Raw genomic sequence first — 25,778 nt, forward strand, 5'->3', positions numbered from 1 at the left:
TGTTCCATCTATCCGATTCATTTTGAGGAAACTCTATTGAAGACGACAGATAATAGTGGTGAACTTTGAGCGGCGGCTGAAAGAGAGCCGATGATGTTTTTTGGGGAACGATTAAATGGGTGATGTAAGGTAGGGTGTTCACGGTCCGGTTTTTTCGGTTTTTAGGTCAAACCGAAGCCAAACCGTTATTAATGGTTTTTGTCAAGCAAAAATCAAAGCCGAACCGTTGAAATTTTAAAATCGAACCAAACCAAACCGTTACTAACGGTTGGCTCCGGTTTGGTTTCACGGTTTGGGCTTTTTAGGTCCATTTTAGTCGAGTCTATTAAACTAATTTAGTAAAAAAAACTGCACTATTAACCTATTAAAATTGCCGAAAGGGAAAGAAATTCGAGTTTCTGTCTTTCTGAGTTTGAGACGGTGCGTCTTTCGGGATTAAGGTAAGAGAAACACCTCTTGGACTTGGGATTGGGCTTCACAAAATAAATTAGGATTGGGCTAATTAAATGTCGTGGACTTGTGGGTTTTAAATTTTATTATTTATATATAAAAATTAATATATAATACAACAAAATACAATTACATATAAAAAAATTAATTAATATATAGATAAGGTCTGGTCCGGTTTTTATACGGTTTGAAATTGTAAAAACCATAAGCCAAACCGTTCTTTATGGTTTGAAAAGTTCGAAACCGCAAACCAAACCTTTAAGAAAAATACAAATCGTAAAACCAAACCGATGACCGGTTTCACGGTTTCAAATCGAACGACGATCACCCCTAATGTAGGGTTTTGTATATAAAATGAAGACAAGGATAATGAAAGGGACGAGTATGGTGGATCAAAGAGATACACTAAGTAAACATATTTATTTTGGTTTTTAATTGCAGATATTTAATTAAATGAACTTATTAATTGAAAGTGCAAATACCCGAAAATACCTTTACTGATTTAATAAATTATTTAATTTTATTAATTTGTGATTGGTGCATTCAGGAACACAATAATTGTTATATATATATATATATATATATATATATATATATATATATATATATATATATATATATTGTCATTTTTATGCATAGTCAATGACGAATTTCCAAAGATTTCCTAATGACGAATTTAATTAGTTTCCATAAAAATGAATTATAAGTATGAATATCATTTAATACAGATAAATTTTACTAAATTTTTATTGATGCATTCTAACATACAATATATCATTACTATATATAAAAACCTTTTTTTTTATCTCAGGCCTCCTAAATTAGATTTACAGGGTTTCTTTGGCGCCACGTAGCACATCTCCTGAACGACGCAACTTACAACATATCTCTTCTTTCCCTCTCCTGCAACGTTTCATATTCTACAGGTAAAGATGCACTCGCTTAACGATTCTCATTTTACTCTAACCGCAACTCTGGATTTTTTTAGAAAAACAGGGTGATTTTCATGACCTCGGGAACCGATGTGCTTCCCCTCGTCACTTATGCGTCTTTATGTCGCCCTCTTCCCGTCCATGCTTATTTTGAATTAGGAAATCTTTGGAGATTGGCTGGATAGTGCGACTTCAAGAGAAAGTATGTTGGCGTTTTAGAAACTCCCATACCTTCCGGCAATCCCCAAACAATCATCGCTCTTTTCTGATTTCTATTTATTTTAATCGGTTTTAAGTTTATCTTCATCCTCTCTCTTTCTACAATATCATCTTATCTTTTTTTACACAATTGATCTGATCGATGTCAGATATGAAGGCGATGTGGAGATTTTAGGGTTGATAAATATGTAGTTTCGTTCCCTCTTTCATTAATGTTTTGTTGATGACGTCTCTGATTTTGAAAATTTGGTAAATTCCTCTTTTTTAGTCCAATGATTTCTTGTTTTCAGTCATTATTTTTTTATATCATGTATGGCTTACCACAGTTATTGCCTTTGATTACTAGCATGAGAAATGCCTTTAAAAAGACTTACGAGTTAAAAGAAGGCAGGGAAAACAAATTATCATAAAAAATGAAAACCAAAGATCTGGATTTTTTGGGAGAGCACAAATGTTTGATTTTGTTACTTAATACGATGTGTTGGTACCAACTTATTATTTTGAATTTGCTTTCTAAACTTGAGGAGTTTTTGTTGTTAACGAATGGTCGTTAATATCATGTTCCTTTTCAAAGTTTTTTTTTTCCTTAGGGCTTTGATTGAAATTTATATGCTGAGTACGAATTATGTGTGGCTATGGAGTAAAGTTTCTTTAATGGCAATTCCCAGTTAGTTTGATCAAACTTCAACTTTAATCAGCTAGCTTTGCTTTCTCAGTCAGCGCCTTTCCTTCTATAACTATTGGTTGGTATATTTCTATCCCTCTCCATTTACGTGTGCTGGTTTGTATCTTTCTATCCCTCTCCATTTACGTGTGTGTATTTTCTCATGTTCAATTTCATTAGGGAGTTGTTTGAAGGTGCCTTTGTAAAACGGTATCCAAAAATTAAAAATATTTATCATTTGTTTACTATAATTATGTAATTTGCTGAAAAATATTTAGATACATGTTTCGGTTTCTCATTTTCTCCCCCTCTACAATTGAATCACATTACATTGATTGGTCTTATACGATGGCGATAAGTAAATGATATTTTACAACTTGATAATTGATGTTTGATGTGCCTAATAGGAGTTTGATGCAATGCCTATTATGATCCTTTTTTGTTATAGTCATCTCTTTGCGGAGTTTCTTGCCACTGATTTGGCCACAAACTATCATACATACTTATAAAACTAACATTTTTTCTTGAATCACATGCATTTGAAATCCTCTTTTTTAACTTCCTCAAACCACATTCATTTGAAACTCCATTTTTTAACTAATGTCACTTAAAAGTTTTCTTAATTATGATTTAACACTCAAAAGTTTTATAACTTATATTATGTTTAATTAGCATTTGGTGAAAAGTTTACTATAAAATGTCAATCTTTTGGGAAGACATGCATACAAATCATATACAAATTTCAGAAAGAAAACAAACTTAAAGGTTTTTGTGTTGGGTTGAGGTCTTATGACCACTTTTGGAGATATGCTATTATATTAGAGTTTTTAATTTGTAAGTTTGTTATACTAATTCCTTTTTATATTTTGTTCATTTTTGGATTATTGTAATACAGTCGTTGTATATTGTGATTTAATCGTTAATATATTGATCATATGTTATATAGGATGATGCCGAAAATATTTAATTAAATATTTTAAATATGTTTTTTTTTGTTTTGTAATTGTACCGTTTCAAAAAGATAATTAATTAAAACTCATATATATGTTATACTTTCCATCTTTCTCTCTCTCTCTCTCTCTCTCTATATATATATATATATATATATATATATATATATATATATATATATATATATATATATATATATATACACACACTTCAATCAATATTCATTTAAAATCTAATATTTCAAATGCTTTTTAATAATGACTGTAAAATTTTCAACATGTGTTACTTAATTGATTGATTAATAGAAATATTAATGTTTTGAAACTCCTAACACTTAAACTTATATGATTTAATTTGTTAGTTAACTAAAATATTTTTCCTACATAAAGATAACATTTTTATGTTTGGTTACTCATATTTGTTTATGTAATTAGAAACAAGGTGTACATAGAATGATTACTTCAATTTCACATAGGAATCGATACCACTAGAGATGTATGTTGTCTTTAACCGGTGGTAGGAGATCCACATATCCTTTTTAATTAATTATATTAATGCTTAGTAATATCTATTTTATATTCCTATTCATCTTAATTTTTAGGTACAAATTAAGGAAGAGAATTCTCGGCGCACCAACATAAAGTCAAACGTACGCCTTGCAAAATATGTAATTAAAATTAAATATTATATTTACTAATCGATTTATTTTAAAACTCTTGATGACATTTATGTATAATGATATATTTTGTATGACTTCATTCTTAATTTCAATGTTTAATATTCGAAAGTTCATATATGAAACATTGGATGTTTTGGTGTAGTATAAATAGTGTAATACAAAGTTTATTAGTTCAATATTGTTTATTAATAGTTCATTCAAAACAACTTATTTCTTATTTTATCCGAAAAATATTATCGGACATAAGAAAAGTAGATTATATTAATGTTATACAAAAAGTTATAATATATATTAGATATTATAAGAGTAAAATAAAGTTTATAAGGTATGGACTATATTAGATAGATCAAAATATAAAATGATTGATTCTTATCTTATTTGATAATTCGGTTAATGCCCAAAACATGACTAAAAACGTAAATTTCAACATATTTCTATTTTTTTCCCATAATTATTTTTACCACTTAAATACATTTTTGCGCAACGCGCGTGGTTACGCCTAATTAGATATATATGGTTGATAAATCACTGGTAGTTGCAATCAAAGTTGGATGTGTATCTCATTATGAAGGTAATTTATATCATAAAATGATGGTCTTTGATTTTCCATTTGTCACCATGCATACTAATTATAAATATATTTATTTATAAGGTGCTTTCTTTAGGTGCATCTTTATGGATAATAAAAAAGCATCACAAAAATAAACTTTGATATTCTAGATTCTAAAAAGTTAAAATCATGGTATTCTTCTAAAGGAAAAGAAAAGTCCATGGTAGCTGTTGGCTCCGGTTTGCGCCCCTCAATGAAAACTGGTGATTGGTTAATGTATCTTGACCAGGTTACATTGACCAAATAACCAACAACCCATCTTTGGTAGAGGAAAAGATAAGACATGTAACCATTTGTTAATATAAAAATTAATAGAATTTACACTTAATGTTCATAAATCTTACCCATTTGTTAGAAAATGAGTTTTATTTTTATTTTTCAGTCCTTGTTTATAGCTTCTATGACTTTGATTTAACCTGACCAAGCTATGTGGTATCGAGCCTGCAAGATTTGTAACAAGCGATTGAAGCAATCAAATCTTTTGGTGTGAGGAATCCCATAAGAATGAAAACGATTACATTTGAGATTTTGAGGTTTATTTGGTGGCAATGTTTTCCAACATGAAAGATTTATGTTTGATTATGGATTTTGTTATGGCATAGATGGACCCTAAATTCTTGAGGATCCATAGGTATGCAATTGGAAATGCTTAGATATCCTGTTGGACTTGGTTCATCCCGAGAAAATTGAGAATTTAAATACAACAAATTGCTTTCATGTATTACTAAATCGACATCTAATGTTGAGCAACGAACAGAATGTTGAGCAAAGAATAGAAGGACAAGGGTGCCATTGAGCTATGTTTAATCCCTCTTCTATATTGTCCATTTGTTAACATGCTACATTTAATTTGTATATGTATTGAAATATACCATTTCCAAGGTAGTTACCCTTCTCATACACTTGGTCCAAACATAATACACAAGAATTTATTGAAAATTCCATGCTTCTGACAGATTAGTCCATCCTTGCCAAAATTGTGAAATATCTATTTCTAAATTATTGTTAAGTTTTATCCAAATTTATTAGTTATTGGTCCTATATCATGTAAAAATGGGCTAACGGGTCGTGCTAGCACGGGCTCAAAATTTTACTAGTATATATATATATATATATATATATATATATATATATATATATATATATATATATATATATATATATATATATATATATATATATATATAAAAGACGAAGTTGCACTCATAGACCCCGAGTAATAGCGAAATTATATAAATAATCTGTATAATATAACATTACGAAAGTATAAGACTAATAAACGTATCGTAACACACGGGCAATCACGTTAAAGTTACGCAATTGAGATGGTTATTAGATTTTAATATGTAAAATGTAGTTGTGGAAAGAAAAATAAGTATTATACTGTAAATTATGAACTAACATATCAAATTAACTAAATTTAATTCAATTATTGAGTAATTACAAAGTCTCTCATGGTTTCCATGGCGGCGGTGGTGGTGGGGCGGTAGGGTAAAGCGGTGGAATTGCGGTAAATATGGAGTTCTTATCAATTCCATTGCCTCCGGTTGCCGTGAGGGAAACCAGTGCAGCAACCAGGCCTGCATTTCCGGCTAAAGTGGGTTCCGTGTAGCTGTAATTCCGACGCACATCTCTGTACTTGTCAAACCGGTCCGGACCTCCAACCATGGCGCCGGTGATGATGTTTGGATTAGCTTTACCAGAAGACAGCCATTGAAACCCACCTTTACATGAATATCTGACGTTGTTATCTGGTATCGATGCACCTCGATGATGAACGTGTGTTGGATATTTCTTCCCATAACCCACCACGTAGCTCATATTCATCGGGTTTTTCCCCAAAATGTAGTCCATCTGCAACCATAATTAATAACTAATAAGTTTGACATATAAGACGAAAAGAAAACATTGAAACGATGAAGTTTGAGTTTTGAACCTGAGAAGTGGCAAATTCACGAAGTTTATCCAAGGGGATAAACGCTGACCCACATTTCCAACCCGGGAGATCCGAAGCATCCAAATAATCTGCATAAACTGAAGCCAAAAAGACTGCATTCACGACATATTGTAGATTCTGTGCTTGTCCACGGCTGAGTTGAATCAATCCCCCTGCACACTCATGGATATTAATTTCATCTTTCTTCAATCTTCTTTGGCATTTAAGATCAAACACAGAGTTAATTAATCCTATAAAACAATAATCTATTGATCATACCTTTAGTCCAATTGAAATATTGATACTGATGAAGGTACGAACACATAGTAAGCGATGTGGCGTTATGATAGCTACTTAACATTGACTCATAAGGGTACCCAGGATTCAAGAACAATCGAATCCTTGTTAGCAATAGCATCGCCGCCGGCGACTTGTTATCCCAACTAAGAACCCGTTGACTTGGTATATCCATTAACGATTTTGCATGTCTCGGGATTCCTTGATTTGTAGCTAACGATAAGTAACTGATATTACCAGTGGCGTAATACATCCAAGCACCACCCCACATGTATTCATCGTAGTACCCTGTTGAGTTGTAGTAGGGTTCTATAAAAAGGTTGCCTCTACAGTATCTGCTACGCTTGCCGGAATCTCTCGCAAAGGTCCATACTGTAGCAGCACCTTGCACAAGCTTCTTGGAGTAGGCGACGTCGTTTCTGAAGACGATGGAAGCGGATGCTAATGCAGCTGCCATTTCTCCGGCGAGATCTGCTCCGGCGGTGATCAGTTGGGTTGGCCGCTTGTAATCCATGTCTTCGGGTCTTTGCCAACAAGTGTGATCATCTGGTGTCGCTGAACCGTTTTGAGATCCTCCGACCTGACCATACATGTGATCGATTTTGGAAGACGATGAGTTGAATGTACGCAGCAAGTAATCGGTTCCCCATTTGATGAGGTCTCGAGCATGATCGTATTCCTTGACGAATTTGTACTTGTGTTCGTATTCGATTACACTCCAGCTTAACATTGTCATGGCGAATGACATCGGGAAATTGAACTTGGTGTTGTCTCCGGCGTCGTAGTAGCCTCCTACCAAACCTCCCTTCACATCCGTTGCATCGCTTCCGTCCTTAAGGCCGGAATTCCCTCTCCACTTGATCCCGTTGTTCTTTGGCAACTTCCCCGCTACAACATATTTTAATAGTATTTTCTTATTAGTTGTCGGGTTGACTTCGAATATTTAAGTTTTTCTGGATCTTAAATTTATAAATTTATAATTGTGATCCATCTTCAATGAAAAAAATAAAACTCATAGTTAACAATGAAATTTTTCTGTATTCTTATCCAAACATTCTTCAGAAAATAGCTGATTTTCATATTTACTTTTATATTTATATAAAAATTAGTAATATAAAAGGCTTTAAAGAATTTCAAAACAATAAGTGAATTAGTTTTGTTAATAGTAAAAAAAATTAAAATATTTTTTTATGATGGCTTATTTTTTGGAAGTATTTTATTCCAATTTGTTTGATTTATTTTAGTAAACATATCATTTTAAGTTTGATGAATAAAAGTTATTTATTATTTAATAAATATTTAATATGTTTTAGACGAGCAATATTAATTAAATATAGTCATATGTGACTTTCTGTTAATTATAGATACACATACTTGATTTAAGTTATTTTTGAATAATATTTCCTGTATTTAATTAACAAAACATATCAAAATATCGCCACAATTTATCCATGACGGATTCAAAATACATTTTTTTTTTAAAATAAAAATATATTATTAATTGTAAAATAATATCTTATATTTTAATTTTATTAAGGTATTGCTGTTGCATACGATTCAAACAGATTGAATAGTCAAAGCGTTGAAAAATGGTTAGGGTTAAAAAATCGTACATTTCTGCGCGTTGAAGAAGAGGAGAGCCTTATTCAAAGCCTCTGCGTACTGATCCGGGGGTGGAGGCCGTGATTTATGCTTCGGTAGCGACTTTGTTATTATAATGGGAAGTCCGATCACCAGAAAAGCAACGAAGACGGCGATGAGGGTCCATTTCAAGGCTTTCCGTTTGACGACGATGCAGCCTAGATCCACATACCTGGTCTTGTTCTTCTTCCTGGAAGCATCATTTGGATCCAGAAGCCAACTCTGTTGAGTCTCATCTAGAGTTCCACTGTATTGACTTTGAGTATTATACAACGATGCTTTGTCCATGTCTTCCATGTTCTTGTTTCTTCTGTTTTGATCTTCATGATCATTTTCATTTGCTATTTCTAGTGACCCTCCCCAGTGATTTGCTGCGTACATTCTCTCTCCCTGTAAAATCTTGTGTTTCTAGAGAGAGAGAGGGGGAATTTCACCTGTTTGCGTTTGAACCACATGAAAAATCTATCAAGATCTATATGTAAGGCTATACAAGAAAACATTATAACATGCAACGAAATGCATGATGCACAAAATTGATCAAATTAATGTCTTTATTTTAAAAACATATACAAATGAAGAATGCATATCGAAAGGTGCTATGTGTGTTACCTTTGACTAAATGAAGACGGAAAGCTTCAAAGCTTGATTTCCATGGAGTTCTTGCATAAATACATACTTCTTTGTATTTGATATTGTAGTGGGGGTCGATCGGGTTATATCAATATAGTGTTTGAGAGGCCTTAGCTTGTTGACTTTTAGAAGGTTGACATGCATTCAACTTTCATTATTTTATTTATTTTATACTATTTTTTGATGACGAGACTAAAGCTGGAAGAAGCATGTTAGAGACATGTATTTAAATATGAATTACTTACATGAAAATGAAAGTTTAGCAACTAGGGTTAGGTAAAGCTTCACATATTTTCATTTTTAATTTATAAGGTTCGAGAGATGATATCAGTTATAATAATATGTGTATTTAGCGGTTTATTTATCTAAATAACGTGAAAAATTAATATACAAAAGAAAGATTTATATTACCAAATAAAAGTTCAATATCAAAAAGTCAAATAATATTAACCTGTTCAGTAGTATAATTACAGTCATATATTACAACTAATTAAGGTAAAGATTTGCATTACCATTCACACAATTTTGTAATTTGATTTCGGATTTTGAAACCTATAAACATTTGTAAACTTTATTCTGTCAAGTTTCATATAAAAAAAATATAAGAACAAAAGAATTGCAATTAATGGTTATTAAAATCATGATTCTGGTATCTTAGGATCGTACGAACCTACGACACCTACGTAAATCGATCATAATCTTAATTGGATCGTTTTTTTGATAGGATTGCAGTACGATCGTAGGATCATTAATATATATATTTTTTTTTATAAAAAAATCAAATATTTTTTTGGACTAACTATGTTAAATACCCTTCTGAATTGTTTATTGTTAAATAATGTTTTAAAAATATATTTTTTATGTTTTAAAGTATTTATTGCACACAATGTTGTAATTTGATTTCGGATTTTGAAACCTATAAACATTTGTCAAACTTTATTCTCTCAAGTTTCATATAAAAAAAAATATAAGAACAAAAGAATTGCAATTAATGGTTATTAAAATCATGATTCTGATATCTTAGGATCGTACGAACCTACGACACCTACATAAATCGATCATAATCTTAATTGGATCGTTTTTTGGTAGGATTGCAGTACGATCGTAGGATCATTAATATATATTTTTTTTTATAAAAAATCAAATATTTTTTTGGACTAACTATGTTAAACACCATTCTGAACTGTTTATTGTTAAATAATGTTTTTAAAATATATTTTTTATGTTTTAAAGTATTTATTGTTAACTGAATGGTTAATTAATTTATATGTATTTTGTATATTTTAAAATACTTTTGGTGGAATCTTAAGATCCGATTTGATCTTATAATCACGATCTTGAAAATAAAAAAACGATCATAAAATCCTGATCTTAAGAGTCTTATGCAATTTATATGAAAACTTAACAATCTTATGAAATTTATATCTAGTTAATAATTAATCATTTAAATTGTATACGAACCTGGAAAAAAGCAATCAATTTTTCCATTAAAATATAAATGATTAATTTTAAAGGATCAATGATTATAATGCGATTGTAAGCTTTATCAAGTAAACTAAACATATATTATGTGAGATACTGAGATATAGTATAATTTATACCAATTTTCCAATAAAAAATAACAAAGAATTACAGAATAAAAAACTGATTGGTGTTTTTCATGTAAGCTTATTGAATATAAGGGGGCGTTTAAATAATTTTTACTAACTTTAATGAGAAAGAATGCCGTTGATGCAGCCTTCATAGTTCCTTCCACTTTCACATGGTATTTGGCTATGTGCTGTTTAGATATTACAATGTCAATATTAGTGCTGCTAGCTGTCTCGTGTGTGTCTTATTATTACTGTATTATATATATATATATATATATATATATATATATATATATATATATATATATATATATATATATATATATATATATATATATATATATATAGAGTTAGGTTCAAATGTTTTCACTATCTATTGTGTGCCTGTATAACTGATTCTGGACCATTCATTTTAGTTATTTTAAGAAACTAATTAATGTTTATTAAATGCTGAAGATGTAATTAATACCTATTATATCTTCAACATGTAATATCCATTAATTACTTTCTTAAAATAACTAAAATGATTGCTCTAAAATCAGTCATACATGCACACAATAGATAGTGAAAACAAAATAACCTAACCCTATATATATATATATATATATATATATATATATATATATATATATATATATATATATAATATATATATATATATATACATATATATGCAAATGTTTCTCACATCTATTGTGTGTTATAATGCACCAATAGGAATTTAGTATTAATTATATGTATATTAAATACTATCCATACTTATAACTCATTTTTATGGAAACTAATTAAATTCATCATTAATGTTAACAATAATATTCTTTCAGAATGAATTCATATCTAGAAGAATTAAAGTGTATTCCAGCAGAATGAGAGTGTATTGTAGTAGAATACACTATCGTTTTTCATATTCAATGCAAATTTATTGTATTTTAAGTGAGAGAGTCCTGAAACAAAATACGAACTAATATATAAAAACCTAGATGCGAATTCATTCTGACAAAAATGTTATTGCTGACATTAATGACAGATTTAATTAGTTTCCATAAAAAGAGAATTATAATTATGGATATCATTTAATATACATATAATTATGGAAATAATCTAATATCTATATTTATTTAATTAAATAATTATCTAATTTACTCAAATCCTATTGGTGCATTTTTGCACACAATAAATGTAAGAAACAAAATAACCTAGCCCTATATATATATATATATATATATATATATATATATATATATATATATATATAGACATAGGTTCAAATATTTTCACTATCTATTGTGTGCATGTATGATTAATTCTGGACTAATCATTTTAGTTATTTTAAGAAAGTAATTAATGCATATTAAATGCTGAAGATGTAATTAATATCCATTATATCTTCAACATGTAATATGTATTAATTACTTTCTTAAAATAACTAAAATAATTGGTTCAGAATCAATCATACATGCACACAATAGATAGTGAAAACAAAATAATCTAACCCTATATATATATATATATATATATATATATATATATATATATATATATATATATATATATATATATATATATATAACGACCGAAAAATACAACCAATTTTAAATTTTTCAAAAACATCTCGATTCCATTAAATCTTTACAAAAAGGTTTTCAATTCAAAACATTTAACGTATTTCCAAAATCACATTACTACAAAATCATGAGGAGCGGTACGATCACGCCTTTGCCTTGCCACGGTCTCCTGAAGAACCTGAAAAACATAAAACCACAACTGTAAATACCCTTAATTACCACGGTCTCCTGAAGATCCCGCTGCTCCAAGCTCCGACACGAACTCCTCCACTGAACACCAACACACCCAACTCATTAAATACCCTTAATTACCAAAATACCCCTGGAAGACAACTGGTCAACCTTTGGACAAGGTCAACGTCAACCCCTGACTGACTCTACTCGCCGAGTCAACCCAATGACTCGCCGAGTCCCCATACTCAGAACTTCCCTCAATCCGCGACCTAACTCGCCGAGTCACCTCGAGACTCGTCGAGTCCAACAACTCTGAGTCCACTCGCCCACAAATCACCGAGCCATCCCTTGACTCGCTGATTCTCGACTCAACCAGAAAATATTGGGACTCTTCGACAAGACTCGTCGAGTCCAAGAACAGACTTGCCGAGTCTAAGGCTATCTTCAACCTACTCGCCGAGTTGTTCATACAACTCGCCGAGTTCCAGGCCATCTTCAAGCAACTCGTTGAGTCCACCCATGTGACTCGCCGAGTACCACCGGTCTGAATCCATACAGAAGCATTTCAGGCCATGCAATTGATCCAAAACATAGATCTAGCCTCCTTCAACCCATCCATCACGTAAAGTGGCAAACTTTACGTGAATCCAAAGAGATCTATGCATTTTGCACATTAGGGATAAGGTTTGGGACATGATAGCTTCACCCAACACTCAACACAGGGACTTTATGCACATTAGGACCATCACCACTCCAGATCTGAGGTAGCAACCTCAGATCTAACTTCCAAACTCCAAAACATACCAAGATAAGCTCCCCACAACCCCAAAATGATGAATCCATAAGAGTAACAGCCCAAGGACGAGATATTACCTCAAAAGAACGCCCCAAATGCAATGGAACTCGAATCCAAGAAAAGCCCCTTGCTCCAAGCCTCTTCCTCTTCAAGATTCCTCAATAAATGCTTCTCCAAGCTCCCAAATGCAACCTGATCCACTCACATACGAAGGTTAGGGTTTCTGGACTTGAGGATGAGTAAAGAGGCTGGGGGAATGGATGTTATGTTCTTTATATATGGCTCAACCCCGAGAATTAGGGTTTTCTCCACTCAGCGCCTACTCGTCGAGTCCATCTTACTGACTCGCCGAGTCGGCTACTTAACACGCGACCAAGTCGCGAGTCTACTCTCCGAGTCCACCCATGGACTCGCCGAGTTACTCTTTCCTAATTTACTCTTTTAGCCCTTCAACTCTACTCTTGATATTTCGGGATGTTACAATTCTCCCCCACTTAAATTAGGCTTCGTCCTTGAAGCCTACGGCAACACAACTCTTAGAAATACTCTTGTCATGCACCACTTGGCATTAATCCAACCAGGTTTCTCAAAACACAACCATAGAACCAGAAACTCGTTTTCTCCTTCCTCACGGTGTCCTGACCACCGTCTCAAGCCGGGCATCGGCTGTACCCTCTGATAACCACACTCAACAACCGAGAATTACCCATGATGCATCACTGCTCCAAATCTCAACAATCACTCGACTCAAATGGGCTAGAAAAACCATGAACCATCGGATCCCCGATCCGAATCCCACTCTATCCATTCCATGTTGACGGAAAGACCCATTCTTCAATCTCAAAGCAACTCCCACGAGTTCTCCTCTTGCAATCACATACACATGCTGAACTAGCTCTAGCACCCTCAGGTTGGGAAAACCCGATACACTGATGATGCCCTCAAACATCCCCCAGGATGAACCACTAATACATACCCACTACCCTGATCAGAATTACACTGAGAGCCCAAGACTCTCTCCCTGCATCTCTTCCGAGCCTCTTGGCTCTACACCTGCAGAATTCCTTCCGCAACCTCAGCAGACATCCCAAACCGGATACCACTGCCGCAAACACGCTGCTCAATAACCATACTCGAATTACTCTAATCATAACTCTACTGTGCCGCTTTCACTTCCGTGAACTTGCACTCCCTCTCGGAGTTACACACCTCTCTCTCTTCCTTTACCAAGGAATCCACTTGGCCACATTGTCACTCCGACAAGTGTCACGGTGCTCGCCCAACGCTACACCACCCTTTTATAGCGTATCCGCTATCCATCCAACACACATACTCTGACTCTCATCGCAGGGACTCTCGAGCCCAGGCACTATCTCAACTAATCAAGATCACTACCCGGGGCCAGACCTTCTAATGCAATCACACTACAACATACACAATCCATATCCTCGAACCGATCCAACAATACCTGCAGAGTCTTCAGCATGACTGGACCGCCTCACCAGGCCTTCAGCCAATCTGGACCACTCTCAGAACCTTCAGCCAATCTGGACCGCTCTCAGTGCCTTCAGTTTGGCTGGACCGTTCTCCGAGCCTTCGGCCTGACTGGTACGCCTACCGGCCTTCAGTCTATCCGGATCGCTCAACTAGCATTCATCATTCCGAGCTATCACTCCCGGAAATCCTCTTATGCGTACCGTTCTAGCCCTTTAAGGGTTCCGAACTCTGTCTCAATCGCACATGCTCGATCCCGGCCTGCTCCCAGGCCCTCCACAATCACATGCCCTATGTCTGTATCCCGCCCCGCATGCCCGACACTTGATCCTATCAGCCTATACTCTGGGCTGACAGAACACTGCTGAATCCCAACAGCCAAGCACCCTCAAATACTCGTTGATCTCCCGGAGAATTCTCCAATTCTCCCCCACTTGTAGCACCGATTAACAACCACCGGTCGCCATCACGGACCTCCCAGAACAACTCTGCACAAAGAAACACTTACACGCGGATTGCTTCCCACAAGCATAAACAACCTTAACGAGATCTCACATCAACACCAATTAACCCGCTCGAAAGAAACTCAATCTGCATCTAACCACTCCTCAGAAAGCAGATGCTACCCGGCCTTCAAACCAATGCCAGGTTCCCACTAATAACTCTCATGGATGATAACCAACGAAATTCCCAAAACAATAACCCATAACCAAACCACAACCCTCAAAACGACGAATACCGCATTGAAAACCACACAAAGATACCAGCACATAAACAATACACCACAATAATCACAAGATAACAAGATATCAAGAAAGAAACATACCCGCAGCTGCATCCGGCACTGCTCTGACCTCCTCTGCCGCAAGCTGATAAGGACGACCCTGAGCCCTTGGGGGCTCCGCTCCATCCTGACCCCCACCTGTGATCCTCAAAGTGGCCGGTGCTGGAGCTTGCACCGGTCCTGCAGCAAGTTGTGGACAGTTGACCCTCAAATGTCCAATCTGATGACAACGATAACAAATCCTCAAGTCCCAAACCGGCGCTGACTGTCGACAATCCCTCGCATAGTGCCCCTCCTTTCCGCACTTGCGGCATGCACCACCGGACCTACAAACTCCGGTGTGACCCCTCCCACACTTCCCACAAGTGTGGCTGCTCAGATCCCTCACTCCAACATCAACGCTCTTGGACCATTTCGGCGCCGGCTGCGACTGCACCGGAGCCTGTCTCAGCTCACGCAACTGCAACTCAATCTCTAACTCACGCCGCCTAGCGGCCTCCTGCAACTCCAACAAGGTCTCGCACCTCTGCACAGACACAAACTGTCTGATGTCCCTCTTGAGCATGCTCAGATATCGAGACATCTGAGCCTGCTCTGAAGCGAACTCTGGGCAAAACATCGCCCTCTCAGTGAACATCCTGGTGATCTCAGTCACCGACTCCGAACCCTGCTTCAGCTCAAGGAACTCTTGAGCTAATCTCTCTCTCTCAACTTGCGGAACATAACGAGTGCTGAACATTTCTCTGAACTGATCCCATGAAACCGCAGCCCTCTGCGCATCCGAATATGACCCCGTGGTCAATCTCCACCAATCCTTCGCCCCAAGCCTCAACAGGTTCAGAGCACACCTCACCCTCTGATCAACATGCATGAACACGTGAAGAAACACCCCTCCACGTCTGATAACCATCTCATAGCGACGATCGGGTCCTGAAGTCCATCGAAGGTGGGAGGCTTCGTATTATCGAAGTCCTGATACTGAAAGCCCCGACCAGCTCCTCCCCCTGTCGCCGCTACAGCCGTTGTAGCCGCCGCGGCAGCCGTCTCTGCGAGAGCCGCATAGCGCTCATCAAAATACTCAACCATGGCGGTCTTGATCGACCCAAACAGCTCCGGCAACTCAACCCGAAACAACTCAGCAATCTCATCATGCAGGATCTCACGAATCCTCGCATCCAACTCGCACGTGCTCATCTGACCGATAACCTCGGGCAGTACCGATCCGCCCGGAACTCCCTCTCCTGCTCCCGATCCTGATGCGGTTCCACTCTCATCATGCCTCGGAATCTCCATACTGAAAAACACCACACAAAATCTCAGACTCTTCCCACTATCCTGGGATCCAACTCTCTCAACCCAACCCTAGAGATCATGGTTTCCCTGATACGCGTATGGGTCTTGTGCTTTCAGTAGTACAGGCCCATACTACCTTCCACACCTACCCATATTTGTATGAAGTACTACCACAACACCCTATAGAAACATGCATAACAACGCTCAACCCTCGCCACTAGAGGAACACTGAAATCTCCCATAAGGAACCCTACGCTACAGGCATCACAAATCAGGCAACATTATCATGAAATCCTGAAGATCCCTAGCCTATCACTAGAATGTTGTTCTATCAAAGCTCAAAAACAAATAACATGCATGGTATTTTGGGGTTACTTACTGGCTCCGGCTGATCGTACCTCCGCGTCCTCCCTTACTCATTCTGAAAACCATTTTAAACACTCTTTTGAAAACTCTCCTCGATTTGAGACTGGAGTCACACGAATGTTCCTCCAATTCACTCAAACCAAGGCTCTGATACCAACTTGTAACGACCGAAAAATACAACCAATTTTAAAATTTTCAAAAACAGCTCGATTCCATTAAATCTTTACAAAAAGGTTTTCAATACAAACATTTAACGTATTCCCAGAATCACATTACTACAAAATCATGGGGAGCGGTACGATCACGCCTTTGCCTTGCCACGGTCTCCTGAAGAACCTGAAAAACATAAAACCACAACTGTAAGCCCGAAAGCTTAGTGAGATATCCCCAAAATACCAACCACATACACCATACACACATAACATGCCACAACATATCTGATCACAGAACAGCCATGCACTTCGGGTCTACTGTGTGATTGGTCCGCCCGCACCGGGCCTTCAATCCACCTGGTCCGCCCTCTTGGGGCCTACAGCCTATCCGGACCGCTCGCTGGGCCTTCGGAACAACAGGTCCGCCCTGGGTATCTTGGCCTACAGCACAAAGCAGGACCCGCCTCAACCCAACTCCAGTCCAAACAACCATGTGCACATATACATACAAACATATAGCAATTCACAGTCAACAAGCAGATCAAACAGATCACATAACATATCATCATCCTAACCAGGATACCGACCTAACAGGTCACTAGCATAGCATCTCCCTATCTCTCAGGATACCGATCCCAATCAGGTCTCTAACATATACCATCCTAGCTCTCAGTTAGCAAACATATCACAGCAACAACATAATAACAACTACCCGGATCTCAATCCGATAAGGTCCGGCCTTGGTGCCTTAGACCCTGTTGATATAGTGAGGATAACTCACCTCGAAACTGCCGGCTGAAAGGATAAGATCCTGCTGCTCCAAGCTCTGACACGAACTCCTCCACTGAACACTAACACACCCAACTCAGTAAATACCCTTAATTACCAAAATACCCCTGGAAGACAACTGGTCAACCTTTGGACAAGGTCAACGTCAACCCCTGACTGACTCTACTCGCCGAGTCAACCCGATGACTCGCCGAGTCCCCATACTCAGAACTTCCCTCAATCCGCGACCTAACTCGCCGAGTCACCTCGAGACTCGTCGAGTCCAACAACTCTGAGTCCACTCGCCCACAACTCACCGAGCCATCCCTTGACTCGATGATTCTCGACTCAACCAGAAAATATTGGGACTCTTCGACAAGACTCGCCGAGTCCAAGAACAGACTCGCCGAGTCTAAGGCTATCTTCAAGCTACTCGCCGAGTTGTTCATACAACTCGCTGAGTTCTAGGCTATCTTCAAGCAACTCATCGAGTCCACCCATGTGACTCGCCGAGTACCATCGGTCTGAATCCATACAGAAGCATTCCAGGCCATGTAATTGATCCAAAACATAGATCTAGCCTCCTTCAACCCATCCATCACGTAAAGTGGCAAACTTTACATGAATCCAAAGAGATCTATGCATTTTGCACATTAGGGCTAAGGTTTGGGACATGATAGCTTCACCCAACACTCAACACAGGGACTTTATGCACATTAGGACCATCACCACTCCAGATCAGAGGTAGCAACCTCAGATCTAACTTCCAAACTCCAAAACATACCAAGATAAGCTCCTTACAAACCCCAAAATGATGAATCCATAAGAGTAACAGCCCAATGACGAGATATTACCTCAAAAGAACGCCCCAACTGCAATGGAACTCGAATCCAAGCAAAGCCCCTTGCTCCAAGCCTCTTCCTCTTCAAGATTCCTCAATAAATGCTTCTCCAAGCTCCCAAATGCAACTTGATCCACTCACATACGAAGGTTAGGGTTTCTGGACTTGAGGATGAGTAAAGAGGCTGGGGGAATGGATGTTATGTTCTTTATATAGGGCTCAACCCTGAGAATTAAGGTTTTCTCCATTCAGCGCCTACTCGCCGAGTCCATCTTACTGACTCGCCGAGTCGGCTACTTAACACGCGACCAAGTCGTGACTCTACTCGCCGAGTCCACCCATGGACTCGCCGAGTCACTCTTTCCCAATTTACTCTTTTAGCCCTTCAACTCTACTTTTGATATTTCGGGATGTTACAATTTATATATATATATATATATATATATATATATATATATATATATATATATATATATTCTCAATTCCGTTTCTTTTCTGTATTTTTGCTTAGATTCTCTTATGGGTAGTAAATGCTATTTTCTATCAAGTTTGTGTACACGTCTCCGTCCACTGCTTCTACTTCCAGTAAAAAACATAGACACATTAGCCACATATCCACCTCTCCATCTTTCTACACATCAAAAAGCTTCCATCGGCTCCAAAACCATTAGCCACATATCCACTTAGAAACATACACACAAGAAGCTTCCATCGGCTCCAAAACCACGTCTCTCTCTAAAAGCATCGACATACAAGATCTTTATCTTCCCCATCTGTCTCTCTCATCCGGTATCCTTTCACCGTCTTAACATAGAAATTTAGACTCCACGTCCACCGCTTACCTATCGTCGTCGATGGGGTTGCTTCTACAGACTTTAAGAATGAAGATGTAGGCGCCGATACACACATTAATTCAATCGTCTGTTTCTCATACCCATTTCACCTCATCGGCGTCTCCTTCTCCACCGCGAAACCGTCGACCGCTAATTTCTGCCCTCTTGCAATCGACCACTGACTGGGAGAGGGAATCTTATTTTATTCTATCTTCTCTGTGTTTGCTCTTGCCGACGACTACTTCTTCGACGACGATGATGTCGACAACATCGGCGATTTCGGTGCTCCTCCTTGGTTGTTTCTCTTTCTTTTTCACTTCTAACCAAGAAATCAAGTTTAACTGAGTTTTCCTAATTTTTTTTAGGATTGTTTCAATCGATTTAGAAGAGGTCACAACAGCTGGAGATCAAATACGGGCTACAGATGTATGTTTTCATTTTTTTTTCTAATTTTAAATATAACTAGGATTTTAATTTTTTGTTTTTTCTTCTCCTACTTCTCATAGCAGGTAATTACTGGTTGGATTCGAGCATTCAGTTTTAGGGTTTATTAAGGGTGGATTCATTCTCAGGATGTTTTAATGTTGGTATGTTTTCTGATTACCTTACGTTACCGTAAATTGATATAGATTTTAAACAAGTTTACTTAACTTTGTTCTAAGCTTTAATATTGGGTGTATACTTGTGGTTTTGAAAGAATCGATAACCTCAGTTGCGGAGGTTTGGTCATGAGGAACGGTAAGTAATTATGTCCTGTTTTGAAAGCATGTGTAATTTTTTGGCAGTTATACTTTTTTGGTAAAATTTGAATTGATTTTGTCTTAGGATAACGAAGATATAGAATTCTTGTATGATCTATTTCAAAAGTATGACAATATTTACACATAAAGTCTCATACGTTGCTTATCTGGTCTTGATTAGTTCTGGTTTTTTTGGGTGTTATTATTTGGGGTAAGATAGATATGGGAAGGTAGGTAATAAAATTATTGTCAGAAATTTCATTTATTAGTGAATCATGCCCTTGCTGTTAGTTTTTAAAAACAAAATCTTATATCATAACGCTTCTCTTTCATAAATGGGTCGTCATGTCGTGGTTTTTTCTTCTTCATGTGTTAATAATTGTTGCTTCAAGCCAACTGTCACTTTAACCCAGTTTGCAAGTTTGTTCCAAATTACAAAATAAAGAAATATTAATAAATGGTTGATATTTTATAGTAAGTTCAATATGATAGGATTGTGCCTAATATTTTCCCTTTGGAAATTCTCATCTAACATAGTATTTGCATGGAAATTAGGTTTCAAGGTCCCCTTGAATCAAAACGCACATCACAAAATGAAGGAACTAATATAACAATAGCTTACAGAGCATTGGCATCTTACATATCAGTTCTAAGAACCTTCCCGGATTCTGCATAAGGGCATCTTTAATGTGGGTAATATACCATATCCATTTTTTTAAACAAAGTTGAATCTAGCATACGACCTTCTTAAAAAACAAGTGAGGGTGAATAGTAAAAAGATTAAAATAGTACAACTGAATGAAGGTAAATGACTATTTTATCCTTTTCCTGGAACTATGGTTGAATACAAATGACAATAGCTACAAATAACATACGTAGTTATAAATATGTTTCTTTCTGTTTGCATCTATAGATTGATAAAAAGTGGAAAGGTATTCAATAAATGGAATGGCGGAGGGAGGGTGGGGGTATAAGGTAGCGGCGCCGGAGGGTGGCGGCTGCACATTTTTAGGGTTAGGGTTACATAGGGTGCGTCCATCCGACGGGTATGGAGGGTATCAGGTTTTAAATCCCGTCTCCATGCAAACTTTTAACGAAAATGGCAGAACAGGTCCCTCCCATTCACAATCTCTTCAAACATAGTCCATAATTTACCATTTATACCATGCCTTCTGAAATTCCATTCTAATCAAGTTCGAAATTTACCTAACAACCCTCAGTTTTCAAAATCCTTTCATGATAAGTCTAATACTAACCAAACACCCCCTGTCTTCTAAAAATCTTTACAAAATAAATCCAGAGACTAAACTTTAACCCCCGAATAATCCAAATTATAACATTTGGCTCCCTAAAACCAACACCCCACTAAATATTGTGGATTTTTGGTCTACTATCCATTCATAAATTTTATCTATATATATTTTTAATAAACGGGATGTTACAACTCTCCGCACTTGTATTAGATTTTGTCCTCGAAATCATTCCTTACCATCCCTTACACGCCCGGCAACTTGAGCGACATGGCCATAATATCGAGCATACCCAGCCTTCCCAAGGCAAATCAAGCCAACCCTCATCGGGTTCTAAAACCCGAAGATGCACAAATTCCTGGCATTATGGTCACATTTACTCCATTTGAAATCTGCATTGTAGGGGTGGTCTGACTCCCTGACAGACCACCCATATAGAATCATTACAGATGAATCCCGATCTGAGTGACTTAGCATTAGCCAACAATCTGTTACTCAAACCATACTTAAAATCCTAAAATACCATTACTACTTGAGACACTGAAACTGTCTGAAGCATTGAACTGTTTGAAACAGTATGCTGCCACATGGCTGCTTCCCAAAATCCACCGGAACCTCCCTGGTTACAGCTTATCTGAAATGCTGAAGTCTTGCTCGGTTGCTGAGCCAAGAGCAATCTCACAGTCGCCCCACGTGACTTCCGAACAAAGTCCTTGTCTATCAATAGTTGTCACTAGTTCTCTTGACATTGTGGCTCTAACGACTTTCTGATCTAACTTCCATACGTCGAGTCTTGATGTCACCAATTCCAAGGCTAAAAGTGATTGTTACATAACTTAAAGGTCACCTTGCACCACAAACGACCTTATACGGTCCATTGCTTCCCTGATCCCATAATAATAGTGGCATTCCTACGGTCGTATCGCTGGCTCAACCAAGTCTAATTCTTCTGGGGAAATCCGTAAACCAATCTGTGGATTTTCCATGCCCTCACTGTTGCACCCAAACTATAGGGTACTACTGTTCCTTCCGCGTTCTAACAACAAGCTCATGATATCTACCAACCTAATCAATGCTACAGCTACACCCCGCAGACTTACAACACTCGAGCACTATCTGCCAACCTTGTGAATGCTACGGCTTCACCCGAAAACTTACAACACTTCTAGCACTATCTACCAACCTTATGAATGCTACGGCTACACCTACAGACTTACAACACTTCTAGCACTATCTACCAACCTTGTGAATGCTCCGGCTACTCCTGCAGACTTACAAAACTTTCTTACACTATCTGGCTGCTAGTGATTGCTACGATTATCCCGCAGTCTTACAACACTTTCCACACTATCTCAATCGCTGATTACCAATCCGAACATATCCTACGTCGAGTACACACACATGATCTAACATCCAAAATTTGAACCCATGTCCTGACTGGAATCCCCAACCTGACTCCCTGAAGCCGGCTATCAAACAGTCTGAGAACGCGATCTCATCATGGGCAAGTTTTCCGAACTTCCAAATCACACTACCCTTATTCCATATAGCCGCGTGGGCCGTCTTTCTTCCTGAAAAGGATGCAAAACTTATCCTAGTTTCAAAACTGCTCCTGCTTCTAGATCCCTGGACGATTCTCCCCCACTTATATTTGACTAAGTCTTCACAATACATAAGAATTGAATAATTCCCAATCCTTCTCATTTTCCAACGATCAATCCGATGACAACCATCTCTTACCAACTAGTGCTCCATTACTAGCCACTCCCATAAGATCACACAACTTCTAAGAACTAGATGAACACTTCTCGAATCCGCAATTAGGGAAATGACCTTCCGCTGCCCAATAATAATTCTCGGCATGCAAATGACATATGACATCACTTGAAGATATGACCCTAACACAAAGATGGAAACAACCCAAGTGTACCCTTACCCAAGCCCTTAGAGCGAAAAACTCCATCGTGCAGTTTCCTGCTAGTGCTGCACTGAATCTGGCCCTGCTGACTTCTTAAAAGCTGATCCAAAATCTTGGGTCTCCTCTCGAGACCTTTTAATATAAGCAACTGATTTGGTTCCCTCTTCCCAATGTGCTCCAAGTCAATATCCCGTTCTTAGGCTCTAGAAGTCATATCATTCAGGATCTTACACCCCAAGATATTCATGATATCCCCGCTATCATTCTGCAGTATGTCATGATACCTTACCTTCTTCATTTTCTCATTTGCTACATAATGAGATACCAAATAAGCTTTTCCCGAGACTTGGCAGTGATCTCTGCTACAGTCTCAGTCATCTAGTGGAGATCTAACAACTCTTGCGCCAATTGTTACGCCTGACTTGCCGGGGAAACTTCTCCTGAAATCTATTCGAAAAGTCATCCCATGACATAGCATCAACCACTTCATCACTCAACTCACTACCAACCTCTTCCCATCAATCACGTACTTTGTCCTTCAGGAGACACGAAGGAAGTCGGACCTGGTCCCCTTTCGAGACAACGACTGGTACAAAAAACGTTGGCGACATCTGCCAACCATCTGCTACTAGCAATGGGGTCCTTAACCCCCATGATATTCTGGAGCTTCACAAGCTTTGAATTCCCGAAAAGTCAACGTAACGGTCCTTATCAAGGCTGCTACCTCAATGCGGAATACACCCAACCTCTTATCACAAATCTCCACAATGCCCTCCTTGACCGTATTGAAGATCACAGGAGTCTGGTTAATGATACTGCTTATAATCTCAGATGGAATGAACTCCCTCATCTGACCATCAAGCTACTCGGCTCTAGAGTCCGAGCCTGATCCCTCTTCGACACTAGGACTATCATTTGGTCTACCACGTAGCGTCACTATACTTTGAAATATCCATCACATTCACCATAATACTCATCATAACTCGAGGTATCTCACACACTACAAGTTCCCTGGCTTCACCTCAGCCTTCCTTGATTCGAATACGGATCCTCTGCTTTCAGTAGTATGGGCCCATACATCTTTCCACTTTTATCCGTATTTTCCTCAAGAACTGCCTTGACTCCACCAAGTCCTTTTTACTGCTACTGTTGTTCTCACGCTAATCTCATCCTAGGCTTGCCCTAGAGTAATCACCATCCCACTCTCCGCCATCATTTACATAAGAAGTCCCTGCTATCTCCCCCTAACTAGTTCACGAATACCATCACATATCGCTAGGACTAGATAATTCTTCGAATGAGAGATCCTACCCTACAACAGTTGAACTCAAATAAGAGCTGCGAAATAGAGCTAGACCTAACATTCTGAAATTATTTAGTCCTTGCAATATGTAACTTAACATATTCGTTTACTAGTTAGTAAAAGATAACTAGAACTCCTAAAAGCAAAAAGCAAGCAACATTCGAGCATTGAGTACACATAATCAAGCATACCCTAATCATGCCATCATAACACCGACTAATTTATACTAGCATGTAGGTCATAAAGTTGATATACATATAATTGGCACATAAGACATCCTTCATAGATCCTTAGCCCTAATCTAGCATGCAGTTCTCATAAACATATCATAACATAAACTTGTATATGTAATTTGGGAGTACTTACTTGAGCTCGGTTGATTGCATGCACCACACCATTTTCTCTTTTTCAAAGTTCTTTTCTCTTTTCAAAATTCATTTCTTTTTCTCAAAGTGTTTTACAAAAATGATTTTTTTTGAAAATTTTCATACCAAGTCTTTAGTTTGACTTCAGACACACCCGAGAGTTTGCCCAAATCCCTCAAACCAAGGCTTTGATATCAACTTGTAACATCCCAAAATACAATCTAAAATATTTCGTTTTAATTCATAAATAAAAAAACCATGAGTATCATACATCATATAAAAATCATAAACTATGTATCTCATAAAGGTTATAATCAACTATCAATATATCAAAATCATGTCAAAACATCAGAGTAAATCAACCCAGGATAATAGTTGCGGTGTGTGCCATGTAGTCATCTCGAGCTCTTCCCTTTGCTAGTGGAAGTACCTGAAACCAAAAAAGAAAATTGTAAGCACGAAGCTTAGTGAGTCTCCCTAAACTACCACATACCATACACATAATCACATAATAGCATACCTTGGGCCTTGCCCA

General features: G+C 37.3%; 1 protein-coding gene and 1 long non-coding RNA gene across 4 annotated transcripts; one reads left to right on the plus strand and one right to left on the minus strand.

Moving 5' to 3' along the window:
- Positions 1-5,817: 5,817 nt before the first annotated feature.
- LOC145091909 (endoglucanase 12-like) lies at positions 5,818-9,137 on the minus strand. The gene is made up of 5 exons (XM_079029736.1): positions 8,989-9,137; positions 8,352-8,813; positions 6,721-7,626; positions 6,442-6,614; positions 5,818-6,359 (listed from the first exon to the last, which is right to left on the minus strand). The coding sequence occupies exons 2-5, from the start codon at positions 8,758-8,760 to the stop codon at positions 5,958-5,960; spliced, it is 1,890 nt and encodes a 629-aa protein (XP_078885862.1). The 5' UTR covers positions 8,761-8,813; positions 8,989-9,137; the 3' UTR covers positions 5,818-5,957.
- Positions 9,138-19,429: 10,292 nt separating this feature from the next.
- LOC145091910 (uncharacterized) lies at positions 19,430-21,353 on the plus strand. Of its 3 annotated transcripts, none has more exons than XR_013702370.1 (4): positions 19,430-19,962; positions 20,033-20,093; positions 20,177-20,405; positions 20,963-21,353. It is a non-coding gene; the product is annotated as an uncharacterized LOC145091910 (long non-coding RNA). The 3 variants fall into 3 exon arrangements; XR_013702371.1 differs by having other exon boundaries at positions 19,432-19,962; positions 20,177-20,254; XR_013702369.1 differs by having other exon boundaries at positions 19,432-19,962; positions 20,177-21,353.
- The last annotated feature ends 4,425 nt before the right edge of the window (positions 21,354-25,778 follow it).

The sequence above is a fragment of the Lactuca serriola genome, chromosome 3, assembly GCF_051521515.1.
Source record: "Lactuca serriola cultivar US96UC23 chromosome 3, Lser_US96UC23_V15, whole genome shotgun sequence".
NCBI classification, from domain to species: domain Eukaryota; kingdom Viridiplantae; phylum Streptophyta; class Magnoliopsida; order Asterales; family Asteraceae; genus Lactuca; species Lactuca serriola.

What these genes read in the sequence shown, in the direction of transcription:
- LOC145091909 (XM_079029736.1), bottom strand. Translation starts at nt 8,760, where the DNA reads ATGTACGCAGCAAATCACTGGGGAGGGTCACTAGAAATAGCAAATGAA. An exon ending in ATATTTCAATTGGACTAAAG is followed by an intron (nt 6,615 to 6,720) that starts GTATGATCAATA and finishes ATGAGTGTGCAG; the next exon opens with GGGGATTGATTCAACTCAGC. An exon ending in GTGAATTTGCCACTTCTCAG is followed by an intron (nt 6,360 to 6,441) that starts GTTCAAAACTCA and finishes TTATGGTTGCAG; the next exon opens with ATGGACTACATTTTGGGGAA.